Source organism: Anomalospiza imberbis, chromosome 4 (assembly GCF_031753505.1).
Source record: "Anomalospiza imberbis isolate Cuckoo-Finch-1a 21T00152 chromosome 4, ASM3175350v1, whole genome shotgun sequence".
In the NCBI taxonomy this organism is placed as follows: domain Eukaryota; kingdom Metazoa; phylum Chordata; class Aves; order Passeriformes; family Viduidae; genus Anomalospiza; species Anomalospiza imberbis.
The window spans coordinates 39708785-39732242 of NC_089684.1; the positions used below are offsets into that span (position 1 = coordinate 39708785).

Consider the following 23458-nt stretch of genomic DNA (forward strand, 5'->3'; position numbering starts at 1 on the left):
GCATGACTCACTTATTTTTCTGTTCTGATAATTCACTCTTAGTGTCAATAATTGTTGTAATTATTGAAGTCCTTTTTTATAACTGGAAACAGGTATAGAAAAGTCTGTCCTCTTACTTACTGAAAAAGCAAATACCCTTCCTTCCCTTATATGCAACTTCCTCTCTGGGGGGAACTGGCCAGGCAATTGTGATTTCCATGCACACAAAGCAGAAAGCTGCCTTGCCTGGCACATTAGTCATAGGCATTGTGCTTCATCCATTCTGGGAAGCCCCGGCTAGGAAGGAGGAAAAGGTTAAAATCAGAATTCCACCACTACTTTCTGGATCGTGGCTGCTTCCACAGCCAACACTCCTGGTTCTTCTGGGTCTGAAAGCTATTCTCCTGCTCTTTTAGCTAACACAAAATCTGTTTCATTGCTCTTCTTCCTCCAAAGAGCCACAGTGAAGGAAAGGCTCCAGGCCAGCTTGGATGCACCTGGGCAGGTGGGAGTGACATGGAAGCTCCAGCAGAACCATTGCAGGTAAGTGGCAGTGTTGGCTGTTCTCTGAAGTGTTTTCTGATTAACAGGAGCTGGTGCAGGTCACTTTGTACATTGACAATTATGGGCTGATCTTGGTGCTCTAATAGATTTTTCTCAATGATTTAAACTGTGTAAGAGTGGAAGGAAATGTTAGAAATATTTTTGCAGATGGCATTCTTAGAAAGAAGCCCTTTTCTAATGGGGTTTTTTGACCTCCAGAAGTTGCACAAAGGGTGCAAAGTGGTTCATTTGAGTGACCCCAAAACTTCTGTGAGCACTATTTGGGCTAGTTGGTGCCAAGTGTATGTGTAGTTGTTAGATTTATGAGTTGTCCTATTCACATTATTACTATTCTGAAACATGCTCTTCAATATATGCCTAAGGCCCAGATGCTGAAAGCAATTCAGCATGGGAATAACTCCATTAGCTGCCAGGTATTGTTTCAGATACTCTAAATTAAACATGACTGTGAGCTACAAGAAGAGGGATTAAGTGTTTTCTGGCTTGGAAGTCAAGGGCTTCACATCAGAGTTCAGCAGGACTGGCCATGGGGCAAATATGTGGTTGGGATTTTTGCCTTTGAAAAGATACAGCAAAACTGTCCTTTGATCTTCATTGGTATTCAGCATTAAATTCTCTATCTACAGAAAATTTATTCCAGAAATGCTCACACCATTATTCTTGTTTTTCATATATTGGTTGAGAATTTAGGGAGGGAAACAATAATCACTGTGCATGTATCTGACCAGAGTATGTTCTATTTTTATGAGGCTGTCTTTTTTTCCAGTACAGTTCTCTCTCTTTCTTGCTAATAGATCACATATTTCTTTCCATGACAATCCATAGAAACTTCTTGGAAATGGTGATATACAATACCACCATTATAAAAATGAGGGTCTAACTGCTGCTGTCCTGCATGGATGAAACTCCACACTTTAAAAATATGGAACAATTGCAGACTGATCTTCTAAATTTCTCCAAATGGCCTATTTGTTTTCTGTATTGCTTGTTTTGAGCCCATTGTGCTAAAGTTTATCACCTTGGGCCTGCAAGCACTTACCAGGAGCAATCCTAAAAATTATTCTAGTTCTTGTAAATGAGGGGAATTACTTACACCCACTCCAAGTCATGCTCAACTTTTGTGGCTTGTACTACTTGTTTGTATTGTCATCTGCAAGATAATTAAAAACCTCTTTTTGTGTTCAGTGTCTCAGATGGTACAAATAGATATAATTTTGGTTATTTCAGTGGCTGTTTGCATAATGCTTCAATTAAAACACAGTCCGAGTGGGTTTGAAGCAGATGTACTGTCCAGAATCAGCTGCCAGCAGGTGTGAAGGTATTTAGATACAAATGTGGTGTAAGAAAAAGTTTGTTTCAGTTCCATTATGTGCACCTGTCAGGATGGATGGGAGCTTTACAAGAGAATCTTGAAGAGAGCAGGCCAGAAGCATTAATTTTTGAACATTGCTTTTCTCCAGTCAAGGCACACATTACTGAGCAAAAAGAAGCCTTTATCATCCAATTCTCTGGAGCAACAGATCCTCACACTGGAAAGACAGAGGCGAGAGGTAATCCTAAATATACCCTTAACCACATGATGACTGATTGTACCATGCCCATGAATCTGGAAGAGCAAAGGTTTATTTAGTACAAAGGGCAAATTGTATTAATAACTACTATTGCTAAAGGCCAAGGAACAACAAGCAGGGTTTGCACTCAGTAGTATCCCAGTTAGTAGGAGTCTTCCATTCATTTGTTTGAAGTCAAAGAACCTTCTAATTGGAAATACGGTCATGGAACTTGTAGTAAACTAGCAGGAAAGTCCTTGGCCATTTAGGAGTTGCAGCTTGGGATTTGTGCAGTGTTGCACATGATCCACCTGTAGCTTGTTGTGTATTTGCATGTTTCCTGAGTGCTGCTTCCTGAATGTTCATGTACTTTAACCGAAATACCAAAGCACTGGCAGATGGGCTGTAAGGCTTGCCAAACCCTAAACTTGCTTCTTCTGAAATAAATGAACTGGCCAGATGATGAGGAGGTTGGGAACACTCACTGACAGAGGATTAGAATGCCAGTCTGTTTTTGATTTACTGAAAATGTTGAAATAAGTGTTATTTACTGTGCCTTCCTGGTAATTACAGCTTTTGGAGGTGAACAAGCAATGGGATCATCAATTTAGAAGTATGAAACAGCTTTATGAAAAGCAGGTAACAATGCTGACAAACTTCTGTTGCGATATGTGTGCCACCTGCTGACAGTTAAGTCTGTGTTTAAATACCAGGCAGCCATAGCCGTGGTAAATATCTTACTTTGTCTTGAGCTCATAAATTGAAAAAAACTTCATCATATAAAAGTGAAGCCAATGTGTGTCAGTCTTCAGTAGGATAAACTAACCAGAGAAGCAGTGTGTCCCTGAAATAGTAGGGTCAGTGTGGACATGACAGCAGAGGTCTTCATGCCCTCTGCACTATAGTAAAAATTGCACGTTACTGAGAGCACAATTAACTGAAAGTCAGCCTGGTGTGCCCAGCCTCTGATCCACATCATCACACATATGCTGGTTCTTGTCCCATCTCTTGTGAAGTCTTGGTAAATTCTCCATGACAGTTGCCCTCTGTCAGCAGAGACTCTTAAAACTAATTGTAAAGATATATTTTGATTTCTGTTATTTTTCCATCCAAGATCCAGTTGACATAGCTTTTATTCCTTGCTTATGGCTGTGTGGTGTCATTGCTGCAGACATTATCATCAGCTGCCTAGTGAAGTTCAGTGCTTACAATTTTGTCTGGTATTCCAGAACCCAGGTTGGTTCATTGACTGACACTCCTCATCTACTCTTTCCTGCTACGAACAGGAAGTTTACAGACTGAATTCATGTGCTTATCAGGAAAATTTTCACTCTAATATTTTCCAGAAAGCTTTGCTGAGATCTGAAAAATTCCTTTTCTTTTACCCCCAAAGAGAAGAGGAATCCAAATGGCTTTTCCTCATCTGATCTGGAACTGTTTTATGCCTCTGGCTCAACACCCTGAAGGTGCTGTGCCTTTCAGAATCCCTAGTGAGCACAGCATGGTCTGTCACTTGCTTTTCAGCTGACAGAGATGAAGGCAAGGCTGGACATGTCGGAGATGAGAGTGAGCAAGCTGGAGCAGGAGAGGCACCAGCAGCATCCAGAGGAGGAGAGGTGGCGAGTGCTGGGCAGAGAGAGGCTGTTGCAGGAAAAGGTAGGAGGGTGCCCTGTGGCACCTCTTTTGTGCTCTGTGGTGAGCTCTCTCTTGCCTTTCATCTTTCTCCCCTTGTGTGAGGCAGAGCGTGGGTTGTGCACAGCCCAGAGGTGAGATTGTGGCTCCTCAATACCCTACCCAAGGCTGCTGAGCTGCCTCATCACAGAACTGTGTATAGAGAAAGAGTCATTTCCATATGACTGGCAGACAGCACAACATTAGTGTGTGTTGGGGGGAGTAAAGAGCAGGTTGATTTCTACATTGCACAGATTTCCCTCCTCACAGTTCAGTTCAGGGTGAATTTCTTTGTGAAGGAAAATGCTGCAGTTATTTGAAATGGAAGAGGAACAGCACTGCAGATGTTACACAAAGTGCTTGGCAAGAAATACTGAAGGAGTGAATGCAGCTCCAGTCCCCCAGGTTTTACAGGCTCTCATACATGTGCAGCTATCTCAGCTCCCTGCAAATATTAGTGACACTGTCAGTGCATTTATCAGGGCTGCAAATGTCTGGGCTGATCAGCTGCTCCAGAGTGGTGTTCACCTCACCCTCAGAGTGGTTGGGCTGCTTTTTCAGGACTCCTTGGGCACTGGCTCTTGTGGACTTTTGCACCTAAATTTAGATCCCTGAACTGGATCCCCACCTCAGTAAAACCACCAGCCTGAATGGTGGGCACCTACATAAAACGTTGTGCTCCATTTTAGAAACGCTTCAGAGTGGTGCTTCCTGTTCTCATTCTGCTTCATGGTATCATGTACTTCATGACCTCTAGTGAGAGTTTCTGGATGGTGATGATGGCTGAAGTTGGGCTTCTCTATTCATGTGGTAACCTGAAACAAGTGGCAATTGCATCACTTCCAGGCTCAGATAAGATGTGAGTTAGCTGCTGCAGGAAAAGAAATGCAACCCCCTTAGCTTACGTCTGCATAAACAGAACATTCATCTTACTTGCTTATAAATTAGTCCTAGCTAAGCACATACTTGATTCCAAATCTATAGAGCAATTGACATGTTTTAAGACAAACTTATGTTATGTACTTGCTGAATCACTGCCTATATTTGCTCTGAGTGTTGATTCAGTGTGAGACAGCCCATATTTCTGTTCATGTTACTGCCTTTTAATGTAGGATACCTGGGAAAATAACTACCATTTTATAAAAATAAGGATAAGTAGTACGCTCTCTCTGATTTTTTTATTATATACATGAATAATGAACTAAATTACAATATAGTCCAAAACATTTTTTGTGGGGACAGGTTAACCAGCATGGAACTTTGGTCTTATATCTGCAATTTCTTTAAAGTTACACTCAGCCAGTAAGTGCTTGTCAGCTTCAGCTAGCTGCTGGATGAGTTCCTATGCTTATTGCAGAGATACCCTGCTAATCTTGCCTAGTTTTTGGAGAAAATGAAATGTCCCAGCTGACTTAGAACACAGCAGAGTCAAGCTTCCTCATGTGTAAGCAAGTTACTCAGGGGTGTTTTTCACTGGCTCAGTTAGCACACGGTGATGAATTTCTGATGAGCCCAAACTGCGACTGGCTGCACAGAGATGAGCCTTTTACACAGAAAAAAAAAAAACATTCCTGTGGTGTGCTGTGCCTGTGATTGTTGGATCTCACTTTTTTATTCACATAAAGCAGCTGCAGAAAATATTTGAAATACTTTTTTTCCTGTTTTTGTCTTCAATGTTGTATGGCACTGGGAATGGCTGGGACTCCACCAGCATTTAGCCCTGGTCATATTCTCTGAGTACATAAGAGAAATACAGGTATGGGGTAACAGTGGGTGTCATTTTGGTCTGCTTGGCCTGCCTGCATTCCCATGCCTTCATGCAACTGCAGAGAGCAGGGATTTAATCGGTTATGTTGTCTCTGTCTCATCATATGGTGAGTGGTCAAAACAATTTCTACAGACTTTATCATATCTGGGTCTACTAATGATCTGCCTTCCTGTTGCCTCCCCTCCCAACTGTGTTTGGGACAACAAAAATGCAGCACATCTGTCAGACAGAAGATTATTTGGAAAGTTGTTCTTGAAAAATGTTTCCATCTGCATTTCTGCAGCATCTCTCTGTATTTTTGCACCCCAGAAAGATACAGAGGTCCTTAGTGAAGCTCTCCATGAAATGAAGGAAGAGAACAGGCTCCTGAAGCAGAAGAATGCCTCAATGACCAGGAGGAAGGAATACTATGAGAGTGAAATAAGCCGTCTCAACAAGGTAGGAACAGGAATGAGCTACTGATTCCTCTAATTCTGGGATCTCTGTTGTCAGTCACCTACCAGATACCATCTTTTCAATTCTGGGTGAGCATCCTGGTGGCAAACACATGATCACCCATTTGGGAGTTGGGGAAACAAGCAAGAATCACTTCAGCTCAGACCTGTGCATGCTGGGTCTAAATCCTTGGCAGGTAGCAGGGTTCCATGGCAAGGAGAAAAATCCAGAGAGTATTTGGCTTCTCCTATGAAACCTCTGTACATATCATGTCTAAGCCCTTTCTGCATCCTCCCTCCTCAGAGCAAAGGGGAAATGGTACAAAGATGCTTCTGTGTGCACTTAGTGAAAGAGTGTGGTTGAAAAGAAAGGTCACACAGTTTAAAAACTCGTTTAACATGTATTCTGTGTTTGAGAATGATGGCTTCTCTTCAGAAGACATGGTCCTGTCCTATTGCTTATATCCATACATACACGTATTCATACCTATATTATGTGTATATATGTCTCACTGAGGAAATTGTCATTAAATAGCTACATGGATTTTTTTTTAACTGAGGGAAAGTAATAAATGCAATTTTGTTTAATCAAAAGATCACATAAAGCAGTGGGTGTTTTCTAACAATTTTGTATTTCATGGTGAACCACAAACACTTCCTGAGGAAATGCATTGCAGTAACCATTGCTGTGTAACTTTAATAAGTGCTTTCATAAGTAAAGGGCCACGATGTGCAAAAGTCAAGCCAAAAACATAATGCTGCCATAAGAAAAAATCTGACAGAACCCATGATCTCTAGCTCTTCTTGAAATGCATTGACAGGACTTGCTCAAAGCTCCAGTCTAACTTTAGTTCAAGGTCTTGTTTGTTAAACAACTTATTTAAATGTTTTATTTTGCTGTCTTATGCTGTGGCTGTAATAAGACAGATGGGGTATATAAGACCATTCTTTTAAACAAGGCATGAATTTCATAGACACTTTCTCAACAGTAATTTACTGATTTTCTGTGCATTTGCATCCTTCACATCTCATGTCATGAATACACCTGAGACAGGAAGGGACCCTCTGTGCCCTTTTAACTTTAGTCCCCTGCTATTTCAGGTTCAGCCACTTGAAGTTATTACAAATTCTCTGAAATCAAACAAATTTTTCTTCTTATGTGAATGGATAAAGCAGGTTCTCACAGTATTGTGTCCAAAGCACCTTACCATTAACTTTTTGAAGATTGATTTTCCGGATTTTTCCTTTTTTTCCCGCTCCATAATTCTAACTTGTAGAACCTCCTCAAAAAGGTATTGAAGGGAGATTCAAAGGGGCAGAAGAGTGTTAATCGGTTATCAGGGTGTCTGTGTTTTCACCCTCCCAGTTTTAGGTCCAACCTTCTGAATGTATTGGCATGGAACACAAACTTTGCCACTATAATAGCCAGTTTCACTTCTGCACAATTTTAAGGAACAGCACCTTATCAGTTAAAAAGCTTTCGTTTTCCGTGCTTCCATGGAAAGGACTTGGTTTTAGTTGGGCCTTGGATAATTAATACCAATCCTTGGATTACTTTGGATACTGGTTCTCCTGCTTGGCCACTTCTTCCCCGTTTGCCTCTTCCCCCTACAAGTGTCTTCCATCCTTCCCACATGAGTGTGGGCAGCAAGGGACAGCTGAGGATCATCAGCATGAATTCAACTTCTAAAAGGGATGAAGTTAGGGATTCATATCTTAGGTGAGAGAATGAAAAGTGAATGGTATTTGTGCTAGAGTAAAGAAAATAATATGTAATTATAATGTGTGATTATAGACAGAGAGATGCAGGAGTGATTTAATTATTCCAGTCCAAGGGAGAGCTGTGTAGTACTGTAAAAATAAACTGTGTGAAGAACTGTGGCAGAATTTCAGAGTAAAACAGGTAAGAGTGGTACCAGTGTTGTGTGTATTCGTAACTCCCTCTAGTGACAAGCTATGGAGACTACACAACTTCCTGTCAAACAGGAGGGTTTACTTTGTTCCACCTGAAGGAATCCCCACTTTTAGTGCAAAAAACGTTTCAGTCAGACTTTACTGCAGTAAAGTGGGTTTATATCCAGTGTATATAATTGAAGCTACTACAAGTGAATGGGAAACCTCTTTCTAATAATTTTAAAGGATATTTTTTCTTTTTCATGTAGTGAATCCCTGTTTAGTAATTTTGCTGTTTGATGTTGCAGGCCCTTCTGGACACATTGAAAAAGCAGCACCCACCTGTTTTTGGGACTCCTCCAGGGAAGGGTGACAGGAACAGCATTGAGGAGATGAGAACCCAACTTGAAGTTCTTAAACAGCAGGTAAGAACAGCTCAAGTCAGCCTGGATGGATTTCACACAGCATAGTTTTGCCTTCTCTCCCAGGGACAGTGCTTGGTAGACTTGCTGTGCAGAGCTTCTGAAAGGAAGAGCCAGTTTAGCCACAGCCCTTTGGAATGTTGTTTCCCCAGATGCTGCCATCACAGCAGAGTCCACAAAGTGAAACTGACTCCTGGCAAAGGACTGGAGCAAGGACGTGTCGAGGACTCAAAGTAGCAGAATGGCTCTCCTGACTCCTAGAGGTGTCCTGCCAGCTCTCTGTTAGGGGCTGAATGTCATCCAGAGGGAATGCTAAATTTTATTAATTACTGGTTGTGTTTTCTGGTCTTTTTATCTTAGAAGTTGCCAGTGTAGCCAATTATCTAAAGATCCTAGTCCTGGAAACCTAGAGCATTGGCACTGCAGTTTTCCTAAGTGTGAGGCAGACCATTTGCATTCATAACCTGCATCCCAAGATGATTTGTAGATTTGTATTTATTTATCCTTTAATCTTTGTTCTGAGCAACTCAAATGCTTTGTGCACTTTCTCTCTATGAAAGGATCTGTTTAAAAACAATATAGTTTTCGATAATTTTAACATTTTAACACTTCAGGTCTGTTGTCCTGGATAGTGTCAGGGTTAACATTATCGACACACAAATGGATGTGATCAGAATGGGAATTTTATTCAATGGGAATAAAATACTTGTTTCTGTCACGTTTGACAGCAGAGCCAGATTTTGCTCTCTAATGTAATGCTTGCCACATGCTGGAGAACAAAATCCTGCACTTGATTGTACAGTAATGAGTTATTTCATTCTACACAATAAAATAGAGTAAACCTTTTTTTTTCCAAAATTCTCATGGGGTATCCATTTTATGAATGTGTTTTTCTAGTTGTATAAATCAGTACAGTGAGTCCAGACTTCCTTCTACATGAAATGGAGCAGAAGGCTCTAACTGGACAGAGGAGACACCCTTGGGACTAAGAGTGACGTGACAGAGTCCCACGGGAGCTTGGCTGTCATCAGCCCATCCCTGGTCACGGCAGTGGAGATGAAGGCATTCATTCCTTGGGATGTGTCCCCTCTTTCTCAGGGCAATAGGATAAATGGCAAAACTCTGCCAAAGAGGTTCCCTTGCAGTTCCAGCAGATTGTACAGCTGGGGAGTGGGAGGGAGGTGGACAGAGAAGGAATTGGGAGAGAAGAAAGGAGGAAATACTGAGGAGACAAATGTAGATGGACAAGGGATGCAGGGATTTCTGCAAGTGACAGCTTTGTCTCTGCTTTGGAGAGTCAGGAAAAGAATTTAGAGTCCTGTGCTGATCTTTTTCTTCCCCTGAGGTATTAACATTTTTCTACTCCTTCTGTGAAGTCATAGCACTGCTTCCAGCAAAAAGAGAACTGGATCTGTCCAATGGACAGGGCATGAGCCACAGCAAGCAAGTTTTTTAGGAAGAGACTGTCAGCAGGCTTTAGTGAGCAACCAAGAGGACATGAAAGGGCTTCTGAAAGTTCTGGTGGTGGTTGCCACCCAAACATGCTTTTACTGTTATTTGTCAGTAGAAGTGCCACCAACCTCCAGCTTCTCACCAGGTGGATGCCTGCCCATTAGCTGAAGAATTAAGGCAGTCATCTTGACGCCAAATAATTTATGTATTTGTGTTTTGTTTCCAAATCTCTGTGCTCACTGCCTGTGCCTGGGGTGGTCAGATATTTTTTAATGGGATGAAGCTCTGTGATTCCTGACCACATAAAAAAGAACTAAGCCACTGCATCCTTCAGCATTTGCAAGGCAGCTTATTTTCTAGGAACAGGGTCAAACATCTGTATTTCCACTGGGAATTGTGTACATTCCATTCCATTTGGAATGGTGTACATTATGCTCCCCTCTGCCTCTGCACTGGGCTGGGGAGGTTCTTCTCTAATTCCTTGCACCTGAGATACACAGGAGGGAGTTAAAAGTACCCATTACTGAAGAGAAAAATGTTGGTAATCCCTTAAAAAGATGAATACTAGTATTTGCTATCTAATTTATAATATTTGAAACTGATACTTGCTTTTTGATGTGCAAGGTTGTACAAAAACTGGCACTGGGGACTGTTTCAATTTTCAATTTTGGTTTCAATTGATGAGTGTCACTGGAGAATGGCCATTAATTGTCACTTTGTATCAGTCACAAAAAAAGACCAGGGAAATTTTTTTTTTTGAGGGTTGTACAGAGCAAGGATCCCTTTGGAATTCATCCTTCTGCTTGGGCAGAATTTAGAAACCAACTAAACCACCAAGTGACTCTGCTGAAGTTCACACACCGTTCATGATGATTGCAGGTCCAAATATACGAGGAAGACTTCAGGAAGGAGAGATCTGACCGAGAGAGGCTTAATGAGGAGAAAGAAGCATTGCAGAAAATTAATGAGAGATTACAATCTCAACTGAGTAAACTCAGCTCTCAGGTATGAATCAAAAGAAAGCTCCCATTGCCAGCACATGTGTATTTTATTTTTTTTTTTCTCACTTTCCACACAACTCAAGGCTTTCTGGCTTCCATTAATTGACATTGGATTTTATATGAGGTCACCACCTGGGATGAAATCATTCTGAAGTAATGCAGTAAGAAGATGAGGAACGATTAGAGAAGACTTCCAAAATAAGTAGATGAAGGGAGTATTTATTGCAAAAACTTTTCAAACATATCTGAATATGGAGGAGGGGGAGGGTGGACACAACCAAAAACAAATCCAGAGGACTTTGTTTCACTGGCACTTGATATAAGAGTTGTAAGATCAAACCAGCTTTTGAAATAAAGAGCTTCTGTAGTTAATCCTGACCTCTGCAATTGAATTACTGAGAGATGTTAATATCACTGAGGAAAAAAATGGTCTCCATACAAATTAGCTGAGCAGCCTCTGCAATAATTTTTTCTTGCAACATCCTTTTTATCTCTTCAAAGTCGTGTCAGTAGGAAGCCATAGTAAATTCATGGCATGCAAAACTCTGAGCTTTCTCAATCCCCGTTTAAGAATGATGAAATTCCGAGGTTTCCTGTCTTGACAAAATTGTGCAATACTTTAAAAGAATGGCTGATTACCAAAATGCTCCGTGGTGATTTACTGTCCTCTCCAACATTGTTGTGACACAGAAACTTCAGGATTGTCTTATTCTCAACCAAGCCATGCATCAGAGGTGGTAGGGTCCTGCTGAAGTGTCAGAGGCTGGGTGCTGCAGAGTGCCCCTCACTCTGGCCAGTTTCAGTGATGTTGTGCTTGACTGTCCCTGCAGTGCACCAGCAGTTCACACTGGAGATCTTCCTGTTTGTCTCTTCCTGCCTCAGGATTTGATTAAACAGATCTTGTGGAGGATTTTAAAGATGAGAGCAAGCATATAAAGTATTTATTAGTTTGTTTTCTTAAGTCAAATTATTTAGTTGTGACTCACAGAGTCACAGAATATCAATCATCTTTTGCCCCTCCTTACTCTGTCCTTAGGCAAATTGCTGTTGACTCTACTGGAATGCAGAGGGCCTAAGAAAAGGCAGACCCAAATCTGAGGCCAACAACTTTGGTCCTATACCAAAGTTATTTACTTACCTTGCCATGCAAGTGACTGTACATGTAGTTCTGCTTCAAACTATTGGAAGCAACTGTGTGTAATGAAAATACAGAATTGTTTTTGAGTATAAAAGACACGGTAATGTGCTTGTCTTATATTGGAACCAAAATTTTCTCACATATAAGGTGTCAAGACTGTGGTGTAGCACAAGTCAGCTGTCTTAAATAATTTTTTTAATGATAAGTAGTATGAAGGGTCTAAACAAGCAGTGTTGCAACCCACTTGAACCTGAATGATCTGTTGGTTGTATTCCACTGCTAAGGCATTTCTTCTTGTTCTTATTTTCTTGACAGACAAAAGACCTCCCAGCACAGCCTGAGAGGCCCAGTTACCCAGCTCCACTCTTCCTCTCTCCATGTGTCAGTTATGGGGGTTGTGGGATGGTTCTTCACTGTCCGGATCCTCAGGCACATCCAGTGCATCGCGGGGCACAGAAGCAGCAGCGCTCGGTAAGGTTCCCACTATCACCTGTGGGACAGGGACACTGATTTTCTCACAGCATGGTGACCACAGGTGCCATCACCCTGCCATCCTCAGCAGCAACTGAATCTATGCTTTCCTAGTGTGTTGTTTAATCCAAATCAAGATTGAATTCACTTTGGCAAATGCTCTTTATCTGTAACAGCACTAAGAAGAAAAACAGGGTTGTTTTACGTTTGTTTGTTAATTAAAAAACCATGGTTGTTTGATTTGAGTCTTGCTGATTTCTTAGATTAATTAATTCCCATGACACACATTCAGAGCCCTTTCTAGCTGTATAATTGCCCCACTTCAGAAGTAAGGATCTGCTCTGAGCCTTCAACATAATACAAACCAAATCAGCAGAAGTGGAAGTTCTATCTGAGTGTGGCTAAGACAATGGGAAATGTGCCTTTTTTCCTGGAACACAACAGGGTCCTGTCTTCCTCAGCATGAAGAAGAATAACTTTGCACTGGAGCAGGTTCTGTGAGTGGGAGTTATTTATTCCAAGGAAAATACTGGTTCAAAGAACATTTTTGAAGTGCTTTGGGTTATCTAAGTGGGCTGGCTTGTTCCAGTCTACTGAGAATGCATTTAAACATGGTGAATGCCATTTTAAATACACAATATCTGATTCTGGCTATAAAGCTGTCACATATGGAAAGATGCTCATTATTTGAGAAATTATAGCTGAATTTTTGCAAAATGCATGTAAGGCTTTCAGGCTGTAGAAATCCAGTGGAAAAGCTGTGGTCAGACAAGTAATTTCTGTGCTTCAGGGGTGTGCTTATCTGCCTATTTATCAGAGTTGGAAGTATTGCAGAATGTTTTTCCCTGCAATTTGGACAGTGGCCCAGATTATTTTGGCTGTTCTCCCTGAACTTTCATCATCTGGGTTTCTAATTCTGTGAGGGATCACTGAGTTTACAACTTTGTCATGCCTGCCGGAGCACCGGTGTCAGTCTGACTGGTTGCTTTGTAACTCCCAGTTTCCTTCTGACCCTTTTTTTTTCAATTCTTTGCCTGAGTGAGTTGCTGCTCTGAGCTTTGGGTACCTCCCTGAGCAATTTGTTAACAATGAAGAAAGGTGTCAGAATTTAATGGGTGTCCTGATATGTAATCCTGCATGTTTAGGCTGTGCTTTTGCTTTTTCTTTCTTGTTCTGTTCTTGCACTTTTTCTTTCATTTTTACACTCTAGTAGAAACATTTTGGTTATTCTGATGTGAAATAACACATCTTGTTCTTGAAATTCATTCAAGTTTGCGGGGTATAGATCCGTAAAAAGAGAAGAATTGATCAGAGAACATAAAATTCACCAGAAACTCAAAAGAGCAATGCAAATGAGTGTAATTTGAGCCATTGGTGAAAAACTACCTGTGCTTAAAGCTTTGTATCAAAGTCTATTTTGTTTACCCACAGGCACAGAATTAGTCGATAATTCCTGTGACTGGTACAATTCAAGTTGAAATACAATAGCTCCTTTTTTTCCTGACAGTGTATGAGAGTGAGTACTGCTGTATAAGCATGAGTGACAGCAAAACATAAAAGTTAAATCTGTTTTTTCTATCTACAGCTTCATCCTGCCATCTTAATTCAGGCAAAACTTCTGTAGGAGTCCATGAAATTTGTTCCCTGCAAATTGAAATCTGAAAGATTTCCCTTGGGGCTACTGAATGATTTTGTCAAAGTGATTTCTGCAAAACAAGAAATATTTTCACAGTGTAACTAATTTGAAGCAGCAATTACCTAGATTTTGACAAGCTTGTGTGGACTACTTTTTCCAGACAGCCTAACACAGCTTCAGCTTAAATGACTGGTCCCAAAGTTGTTTTCTCTAGTGGCAATTTGTTACTCATTTACCACAGTGGGTGGTATAAACTATAAGGCGCTATTTCTTCCAAGATTTCCCTGGACAAAACTATGTCTGCATGGACATAACCTTCCCAGTACTTCCTCTTGCAAGAAAGATGAGAATTTCCCCTATCCCACGGTGTTTTCAGGAAGTTCTTTGATAATAGCTAATGCCACAGTAACAGCAGAGCTAACCTGTGAGCAAAGGGAGGAAGAGAGGGAACTTTATTCCATGTTTCATTCCTGTCACACTGGAGCATTTTACAGATGCTCACAAACTGGAGCAGCTTCACCTATCAGGTGGGCCAGGTTTTTCTGGGGTTCTTTGGTACAGGGAGATGCCTGCTGTATCTTCTGCTGCACTTTATTCCTTAGCCCTTTTCAAGTCTGGTTTGGTTCTCTCTGTCGTTGTGATTTGTGGGATCTAAAAAGGTTTACACCAATTTTTCTAATGCCATAGGAAAGGAAGCAAGCTGGAAGACTGGGATTGGTGGAAACAAACCTAAATATAAGATTTTGTTTTAAACTGCTTTTGTATGGCTAATGAGAGGCTTCACAGCACAATTATGTTTTTATCATGTCACTGCTCTTTTGTTTGAAGTGCCTGTGAAGTCCATATTGCTGCAATAATGTTTTATTGTTCTGTGCAGCCAGACTATCAGTGGTATGTTCCTGACCAGCTTCCGCCAGATGTGCAGCACGAGGCAAATGGTAAGACAACAGCTGGACAGAGCATGTTTGAAATGTACTATTTTTTCAAATGGAGGCCTTTGAGGGATGTAGAGTAAGCTTTCCTGTCTATCTGTTGAGTGCTTGTGTGACAGCTTTGCCTTGGAGAGTCGAGGTTGGTGTGTGTGCACCACAGGTGAGGTTTCTGATGTAATACCCTCTATGTTATAGCTTTGTTGCAATTCATAAAATGTTTCTATTACATATTATAGGATCACACATTTGCCTCATTAAACACCTAGTAACAGTCCTAAAGAAAAGATACCCTCAGAATTCTCCTTGGAGCTTCTGTTGCTCCAGTGAAGACCAAATTTAATGATGTGCCAAAACAAGGGGCCAGCATGGGGCATGTTTAGGAGTCCTTGGTAACAAAGTGCAGGCTTTAGGATGTTGTTTCACGTTAAAGACAAAATGCTATTCCTGGTCTGTTCTGGTAGTTCAGGAGGTCTGAAAATAGAGCCATGCAAGTGAGCAGAATTAAATGCTTGTCAAAGGGTCGGTACAGTCTATTTTTTGGAAACAAGGAGGAGTAATTAATATTTGTGTCTGGATTTGAAATCATTCCTGGATGTTTTGAAGTACTTGTTTTAGACCACTCAAAAGATGGACACCAGAAGGGATCTCTTCTGGGTGGGAATCTGCCACCCCATGGTGCCAGTGGGTACCATGTTGGGTGGCAGGGATTGCTGAATCCAGAAGCTGTTGTGTTGTATCTGCAAGAAGATGATGGCTACAGAGGAACTGTTCCATTATTTGCTGTCATCCATGTTTGCCCAGAAGAGAGGATAGAGTGGGAAGTGGGAATGTAGCTCACCAAAATGGCTGATGGGCATCCCATAATTACATGGCAGCTCTTTGGAGAGTTCTGATGTGGTCACAGGGAAAGTAGTGCTGTGCCTGCACAACAGAACAGGAGATTAATTTTGCCATGCCTCCCACTCAAACTCCGAGTGATTTGCTGCACCAGAGGATACAGGGAGGATGTTTATAACAGGGAATGAAGCCAGTCCTGCCACCAACTGCAGCTGTGGTCCAGAGCAGTGCACTTGGGGGATCTGAAGAAAGAGAATTCTTCTTCTACCCTGCTTGACTATGTAACTTGACTTCTCACTCTCTGAGAAAAACTCGAAAATCTGTACTCTGTCTTTCTATTGCTGTTCCTTGCCCAGATCATCCAAACACCTCCTTCTCAATGGGACGGGGATTAGGATACTTGGAGACTTTTCCCTTCCCTTTTTTGCTCCAGTCCCTTTAAAGAGGATTTCTGAATAGTCCCATCGTAGTGCAGTGTAGGATGTCTGCTTTAACACCTTCTGAGTTCTTATTCTTTTTATCCTGGCTGCTAAAAGAGATGATTTTGATCATTTATCCATTGATCACACAGAGGTCAAACTTCTACTCTCAAAATATTGAGTCACTAGCCTGGCTTTGTGTGTTATATGTAGTTGTCTATATTAAATCTGCCTGTAAGTATTTTGGGAAAGGTTTCCAAGACAGAAGCTCCAAGAATATGTGATGAGCAAGAGTTCTTGATGTGCCCATTTTTTTGCTCCATTTTGTGCAAGTGCTAATTTACACTGGTGGGTCTGAATGAGCCAGTATGTGCAGCAGTATTCCTGAGTCTCAGTTCTCATCCTTCATTTTCTCAGTAGATTATAAATGGACCAACAAATCTTCTCTGATGGTCTTCATTATTGGAAACAAATCAGCAGTGAAGCAACTTTTAGGCATGAAGCAGTTTCCTTTAGGAATGATGTTTCAGTAGATTGATGTTTCTAGGGGAAACCTTTAAATTTCCCTTAACAAATTTTCCTTTGATGCTGGGCATTTTTTTTAAGTAATAATTATGAAACACTGGTCACAGGTTGTAACTTCAGAGCTGAACACAAGTGAAATGAGTTGGGAAACATATTTTTTATAATATTCAATTTTAAAAGCCTGGTTTAGAGATATCTGAAATCTGTGAGTGTCTCAGAATTTGATTGTTTAAAGGTGCATGTCACTAAGCAGGACTTACTAATTTTTTCTGTAGTTTTGTATAGAGGCAGCTTCATTGTGTTTTCCTCCCTCTCTTGTGAGGAAGGAAGGTGTTTGCACTCAGGTACTTTGGCATTTGACTTGGGTTCTGCAGGGGTTCTTCTGTAACCAGCTGTAATCTCATGTTTTCTGCTTCTCCTGTAACACATCTGTACTTTACTTCTGACTGGCACCACTCTCCTTAGCTGATCCCATGGTAAGAGAAGGCTGTCTTGTTAAGCCCAGTTAACTGCTGCCCTTGTTAAGCCCAGTTTGTCTTTCTATTTCGTTTAAGAAACATTTTTTGCCGACATCTATAAATTTAGGATTATCTCTGAAGAATTTTTTAAATTAAAAAATTAATTTAAATTAAATTAAAAGCCCCAACCCTTTGCTACAGAAATCTGATGAACACTATTTGACACTATTTTCTAAAGTTTGCACTCCAGACTGTTATTTTCCCCAGAGATGTGTTTTGGTAGTTGGCAGAGGATCACTTATGCAATGTTGTGTCCAGCACTGAGCTCTCGTGGTTGTGTGATGGTTTGGATCTGGCACTTTTGGATTTGAGTCCTTTCTAATAAACTGGGAATAAATTCATCAGAAAACAGGAAAGGATGAGGGGAATGGGGTGGGCAAAATGAGAAGAAATAAAAGCCCTAACCCTCAAAAAGCTGCTTAGAACCTCAGATAACTCATAGCAGAATTCAGTTTGTCTTCCAAAAAACCAAAGGTGTTTCCTTTAAGGCCCCAATAAAGGAGGAGAAGCAAAGTGGAAATGTAGGCGATACAAGACAGAGATTAAGGAAGATGAGGAGCTATTTCCTTACTGCACTCGCAATATATTTCCAAGAGAAGAACTCTTCTTTCCCACCTCTGGACTGATCCTTCCCCAGGTATCTTGCTGTGCAGGAAGTCTTAGTCCTAAAATGGGCTTAAATTCTCCCAGCCTTGTCTCGTTGGACCAGTAGTGCTGCCTTAGGAGGAGCTTTAGCTCCTAAGTCTCTCTGGGCTCTGTTACACTCCTGATGTCAGATTCTGACCTTTTTGTGCTTGGTCATGTTGTTCTGTTTGGTATTTGTTGATGATTTTTTTTGGTTTTTTTTTTTTTTTTGTGTTTTTTTTTTTTTTTAATTTTTAAGGAGCAAGGCAGAAAGATTTCCAGCAAATGTACTTAATGTCATTTTATTTGGCAAGCAGTGTTGACTCCCTTCCTTATCCAACTGTGCAAAATTGAAAAGACAGTTGTAAAAAAGAGTTTGATCTTGGAGATTTTCCCTGGACCCAGATATTTAATACAAAATTCTCTGGAAAAAAGATTTATTGCTCAAAAGCCTATTCAGAGGACGAACCTTTTTGCATGCTGCAACTGCTGGCATGTCCTTCCTTTTTCACTTGCACAATTAATCCTACTGCATTTCTCTCCTTGGCAGAAAGATTCCCAGTAGATGCATTTAAGCACCCCAGTTACCCCTTCAGAACATCAGATACAACCAGTGGGTTTCTCCAGCCCGAACTGGATGTTTTTATGTTGGATCCAGTGATGCCAGGCACGGGGAGAAGCCCAAATGGAGCCTTTTGCTTCCCGCTCCAGGGGTAGCTCTGGAGGTTTGTGGCAGCAGCTGGTCACCCCCTCATTTTGGCAGGCTCAGGGAAAGGCAAGCTCAACCTGCACAGCCCTAAGGGTGCCCAGATGAGCACATGGATGTGCCCGCTTACTTCCATTATAATCTCATCTCCTCTTCCTTTCCACACTCTGCTGCTTCCCAGATTTTTGCCCTCGAGGCACCTAATTTGCTGCTAATGTTGTTATAATTACAGCTAATTGGAAGAAGAGGAGGGAGAAGTGTGGGATTTGCCACTGAAAATAATGACATCTGTAGGGAGAGGGGGGAAAATATGAAAAACTGAAAAAAAAAATGGATTTGTAGAGGTCTTCAGTAAAAACCAGACAGGAAAAAAAAGTCAATTAATTGACATCTTAATTTTCCTGGAAAAAATCCCAGACCCCTAACATTTTTGGTATTAGCATGTCCTCAGTGCATACATTACATGAGAAATTATCAGTGCTTCCAAGTAGTCAAGACAGATTTAATTAGCAGCTTGCCATCCCCATTGGGAATGAAAATGTGATTATTTTCAGCATTTTTACTGATACAGCTTGATTTCTGTTACTGCAAAAAGGCCATTACCACACTTCTGATTCCTAACTCCAGAACATGTGAAGTTAAAATGTTTTTTAAAAAGTCAGCTTGAGCTGAAGATCACAGAACGTGTTGTAGTTCTTCAGAGTACCAGGCAGAAAAGTCTCTTGGGAAGAGGAACAGGATATGTGATTTAAACAGCTGCAGGATTTGATCATTTTATTTCTATGAGCCAACAGATCAGGATTCATCATACCTAATGTTTTCTCTTTAAATGAAATACTGACTGCACTTGTGCTTGTGGTACTAGAGATGTGTTAGAGCATTTCCAAAACCTTCTGGAGCTTCAGGAGTCATGTGTTGCATCACCAATAGCATATTTCCTTTCTTCAATTTTGTTTTATTTTCCTAGCTTGAGTGACTTACTATCAAACACATTTTTGGACCACAAACACCTGCTTAGCCATGGGTACTAATTATTCCCTCTGTCAGACGTAGCTGCTCTCTTGAGTGCACCTAATGCCAGTGTACACCTCTGAGCACTGCTGAATGTCAGCTGATCTTTTTAGAAGTCTGGAAAGATTTTACAAGGGGGTTTTAAGCCATTAGACCCTGCTGTTTGCTTTTTGTCAACCATCAGGATTAGAGGAAGGTTGAGATGGAGACTCCTGGAGCACTCTCTGATATCCCCACTCTTTTTTGCTTCTTCACTCCTACTGCCACTTGTATTGGCTTGATTACAGCCTTGTAATGAAGTACAGTGTTGGCTTTGGGGGGGTGTGTGTGTGAAAGTGTTACAAAATGGAGGAAAATTACTCCTAAGTGAGTTGTGTTCCTCAATGTCACAATAATTCCCATTGATTTTGCTGTTGCAGATTCTTCCCTGGAGAAGGGAGCCTATCGCTGACAGCCTCCAGCCTGGAGAAATGTAAACCAAAGGCTGCAAGGGACTCTTGCAACTTCATTATTCAGTTTTCTTCTGGGTTTCGGGTTTTTTTTTTTTTATCTCTTCAGTGCATGTGATTTATGCCTGGTAAAATCCCTGTGAGGACAATAGAAAAGCAGCTCATACAGGCTGGTGATCCTCAGGATCCAGTTAAATTCTGCTGGGAAGCTTTACTGCCCTTTGTTCTGAAGATGCTGTTTGTGCTGCCTTGTGAGAATATCTTTAAAAGCCTGATGAGAAGAGATGCTGTTCTTGCTGCAGATTCAGACTGTCACATCTGGTTTGAATTCAAGAGCTTACAAGCCCAATAGTTGTGTGATATTTTTGTTGTTGTTGTTTTCGTTTGGGAATGATGAGGGCGTTTATTTGAGTCCAGGGAATGATTTGTTGATTGATCACCTTGAATTCTGTCCTCTCCTTGGTTGATAAAAGGGAAATCTGCTTCACTGTTTAAACTCCTTTGTGTAATTATGATTAGGATACCACCCATGCCAGGCCAGGTAAGAGGTGCCCAATTCCCCTTTTTCAGTCCGGGTCAGATCTCCTTTGTTTTTGGCTCTCAAATTACATGTAAAACATAATCACAGGGTTTTTTTTTTTCTGTGTATACTTATTTGTATTGCAAGAATTTTAGTAGAAATACTGAATGGGCTTAACTTCTCAGTGAATGTGGTCTTATATTTCCAAATTACTCTTGTAATGAATCTGAACATCATCATGTAACCTCTAACCAAGAATAAAACCTGGCTTTTTAAGTGAAATTGTATTTAGACAATAATGTTTTTCAGTAAATTTTGATGGATGAGTGCCCAGCAAGCATTACTTGATAATCTTATGTGCAAGATTGTCTCTTCCTTTCAGGCTTTTAAGAAGGCTGCTGTTGAGAAGCAGGTGTCCAAACCTGCTGGGACTCCACCTGAAAGAAGAAACATATTTTTGCAGGACGTGAGATGTCCTGGCTGTTTTCCTGATAGCTCAGGAGTATTTCATGTGGATTTAATTTCTGACACAAACTGTTTTTTGAGCTGTGCAAAGGCAGAGTCATCGGCTACAGGATGGCCTGCCTGTGTCATTTCTGCTTATGGAACAGGTATTTCCATTCCTTTCAATATTCAAAGGCCTGTGCATAGAAATAATAACCTTTCAAGATTAAACATGTCCAGCTTTTGATTCTGGGCTCAATGGGGAACAGTCCATGGGAAAGGATTCTTCTGCTTTTACATTGTAGAGGGATGCTGCTTCTGCCAACAGGGATGAAAGAGCTGACATTCCTGACTTATAGTACCAACTCAGGAAGAGCAGCAGCAAAGCGCTGAGCAAGGCAGCCTCCAGAGAGAGGTTGTTTTTGGGTGAACTATTGAAAATTAGAGTTTGACTGCAACCTTAGCTCCACAATAGACTCCCGAGTCTCTGCTAGAGAGAGGGGAGTTTTTATCTCTGCATGAATTTGGGGCTGGCTTGCAGACACTGCAGCAGCAGATAATGTAACCAGCACACAATATAACTGCGCTCCTCCTGATTAGCGATTTGGCTAATAAGGGTGAGATCATGGAAAATGCTAATGCACTGCCTTCGGAAAATCCAATTAGAATGTAACCTCATTCAATGGGAGCTCCCAGCAGGTGACCGGCGCTGCGGGCAGAGCACCCCGCGCTCAAAGCCGCCGGGAATCCCTGGAACAGACGCGCTCTGTGTGCTCGGTGTTGGGGCAGCCACCCCGCTCCATTCACTGCCGGTCTTTTCCCCAACCATCCGCAGAGGTTTGCGCCGGCCATTCGTGGCGCTTAAATTCATTATCTGACAGCGTTAGCTGGCCCGAAAGGACGATTCAACGAGAGCTATTCACAGGGAGAAAATGGTGTTTGCGGGGCTATCTTTATAGTCACAGGCTTTTAATGTTTGTCAGGCTTGGGCACAAAACTGTCAACTTTGGCTCGCACAAATCCTAATCACGCCAAGCGTGGGGTATTCCTGGTGTTGTATGACAGAGAGTTTGTATCTTTTAAAATGCACATAAAATGCCTGTAAGTTGCTTTTCCACTTGATTTTCTTGGAATGATGTATGTTCCCTCAGTGCAGGTGCTGTCATCTGTCTGAATTAGCATTGCCAGCTCAAACACCCCCAAAGGAAACACTTTCTGCAGTGACCCAGACAACTGTGAGGGGGTGAGTTATTTTAGTTAAAATCAACCATAGTGTTCTTAACAGGGATTTTTTTTCCTTCCTCGAGCTGTGCCAAAACTGGATATCAACACTCCCAGTTCTCCCTTAAAAACTTGGGGTCTTTTGGGAATTTTTATCCCTTTCTTTTTTTTTTTTTTTCCTGTGGAGAAAAATATTTTGTTTTTATACATAGTCTCATGAATTATAGCAAGAACACACCATCCATGAAAGTATTTCCTTCTCAGATGAAATGAATTGTGTAAAAAGCAGAACTAGAAATGCACAGTGAACGCTGTGAGTGAAATAATGCTCTTTTACCCTTTGCCTCTGGGTCCTCACACCCAAAGACTTGTACTTCATTATCTTCACATCATCCTTCCAGCCTCCTACCAGTCATTGCTCAGTCATGACAGCAGTTTCTGGGTAATCAGGATTATGGGGTGCCCAGCATTTCTGGTCTTCATCCCCTCTCTCTCTTTCAGTAGTCTAGAATAGAATGAGGAAAAGCAGGTGATGTATGACCATGCCATTTGGTCAAGTAATCTCAGCTTCTCCCTGTAACTGATGGGGAATATACCTTGGAAATTATACCTTGCCCATAGCACCCTGTGGTGAGATGAGAGGGTAATTCTAATCAGGTTCAAGTTCTCTTTCTTATTTTAAAAGAAAGTAATCCTGAAGTCTAAAAATGGTTTCTGTGTTTTAACTGTTGTGAGAATGACAGAGGAATTTCTCTGATTTGTGCAGATGCAAGTTTAAAGGTCTGCAAGACACCACGGGGTGGAAAGCATTTTTCTGATTAATAAAACACTTTCCCTCCAGGAGCCAGGATGCTGTTTAGTGCTGTGTTTTCACTTAGAGCAGCAACAGCCCTGCTTCCACCTGCCTTATAAAAGGGCAGCACCCAGGTGCTTCCTGTCCAAGGGCTGCTTGTGTGAGAGCCCGAGGCCCACACTGGCCATGGGCTGGCAGTGGTGAGAGCAGGGCTGGGGCAGTCAGGGAGGGGACCTGGTGGGTTCCTCGCGGTCTGTTGATCAGTGCTGGAGTTAAGACCTCTCAGTGAGGTCTTAGTGAATCTACAGTGAGACTGTAGATTGCAGCTTTGGTCTAGTGGGAGATATCAGCCCAAGGAGGGGTCTGAGGCTCTTCCCAGGGCCGAGGGAAAGGATTTGGAGAAGGGAAGTCTTGTGGAGTGAAAGCAGGATGCATGCTGCTAGCATTTGTAGCACATGACCTGATGGATAGAGAAATGAT

The 23458-nt window shown here is 41.5% G+C and overlaps 1 protein-coding gene across 1 annotated transcript in view; it reads left to right on the plus strand.

The window, feature by feature from the left end:
- TNIP3 (TNFAIP3 interacting protein 3) overlaps positions 1-20802 on the plus strand; it is a 42380-nt gene extending 21578 nt beyond the window's left edge. Inside the window, exons 5-14 of the mRNA XM_068187964.1 lie at positions 436-522; positions 2004-2093; positions 2667-2732; positions 3618-3749; positions 5842-5970; positions 8168-8284; positions 10613-10738; positions 12188-12343; positions 14857-14917; positions 19971-20802. Of these exons, the coding sequence (XP_068044065.1) occupies positions 436-522; positions 2004-2093; positions 2667-2732; positions 3618-3749; positions 5842-5970; positions 8168-8284; positions 10613-10738; positions 12188-12343; positions 14857-14917; positions 19971-20002 (996 nt within the window). The 3' untranslated portion in view covers positions 20003-20802. The remainder of the gene's footprint in view (positions 1-435; positions 523-2003; positions 2094-2666; positions 2733-3617; positions 3750-5841; positions 5971-8167; positions 8285-10612; positions 10739-12187; positions 12344-14856; positions 14918-19970) is intronic.
- The last annotated feature ends 2656 nt before the right edge of the window (positions 20803-23458 follow it).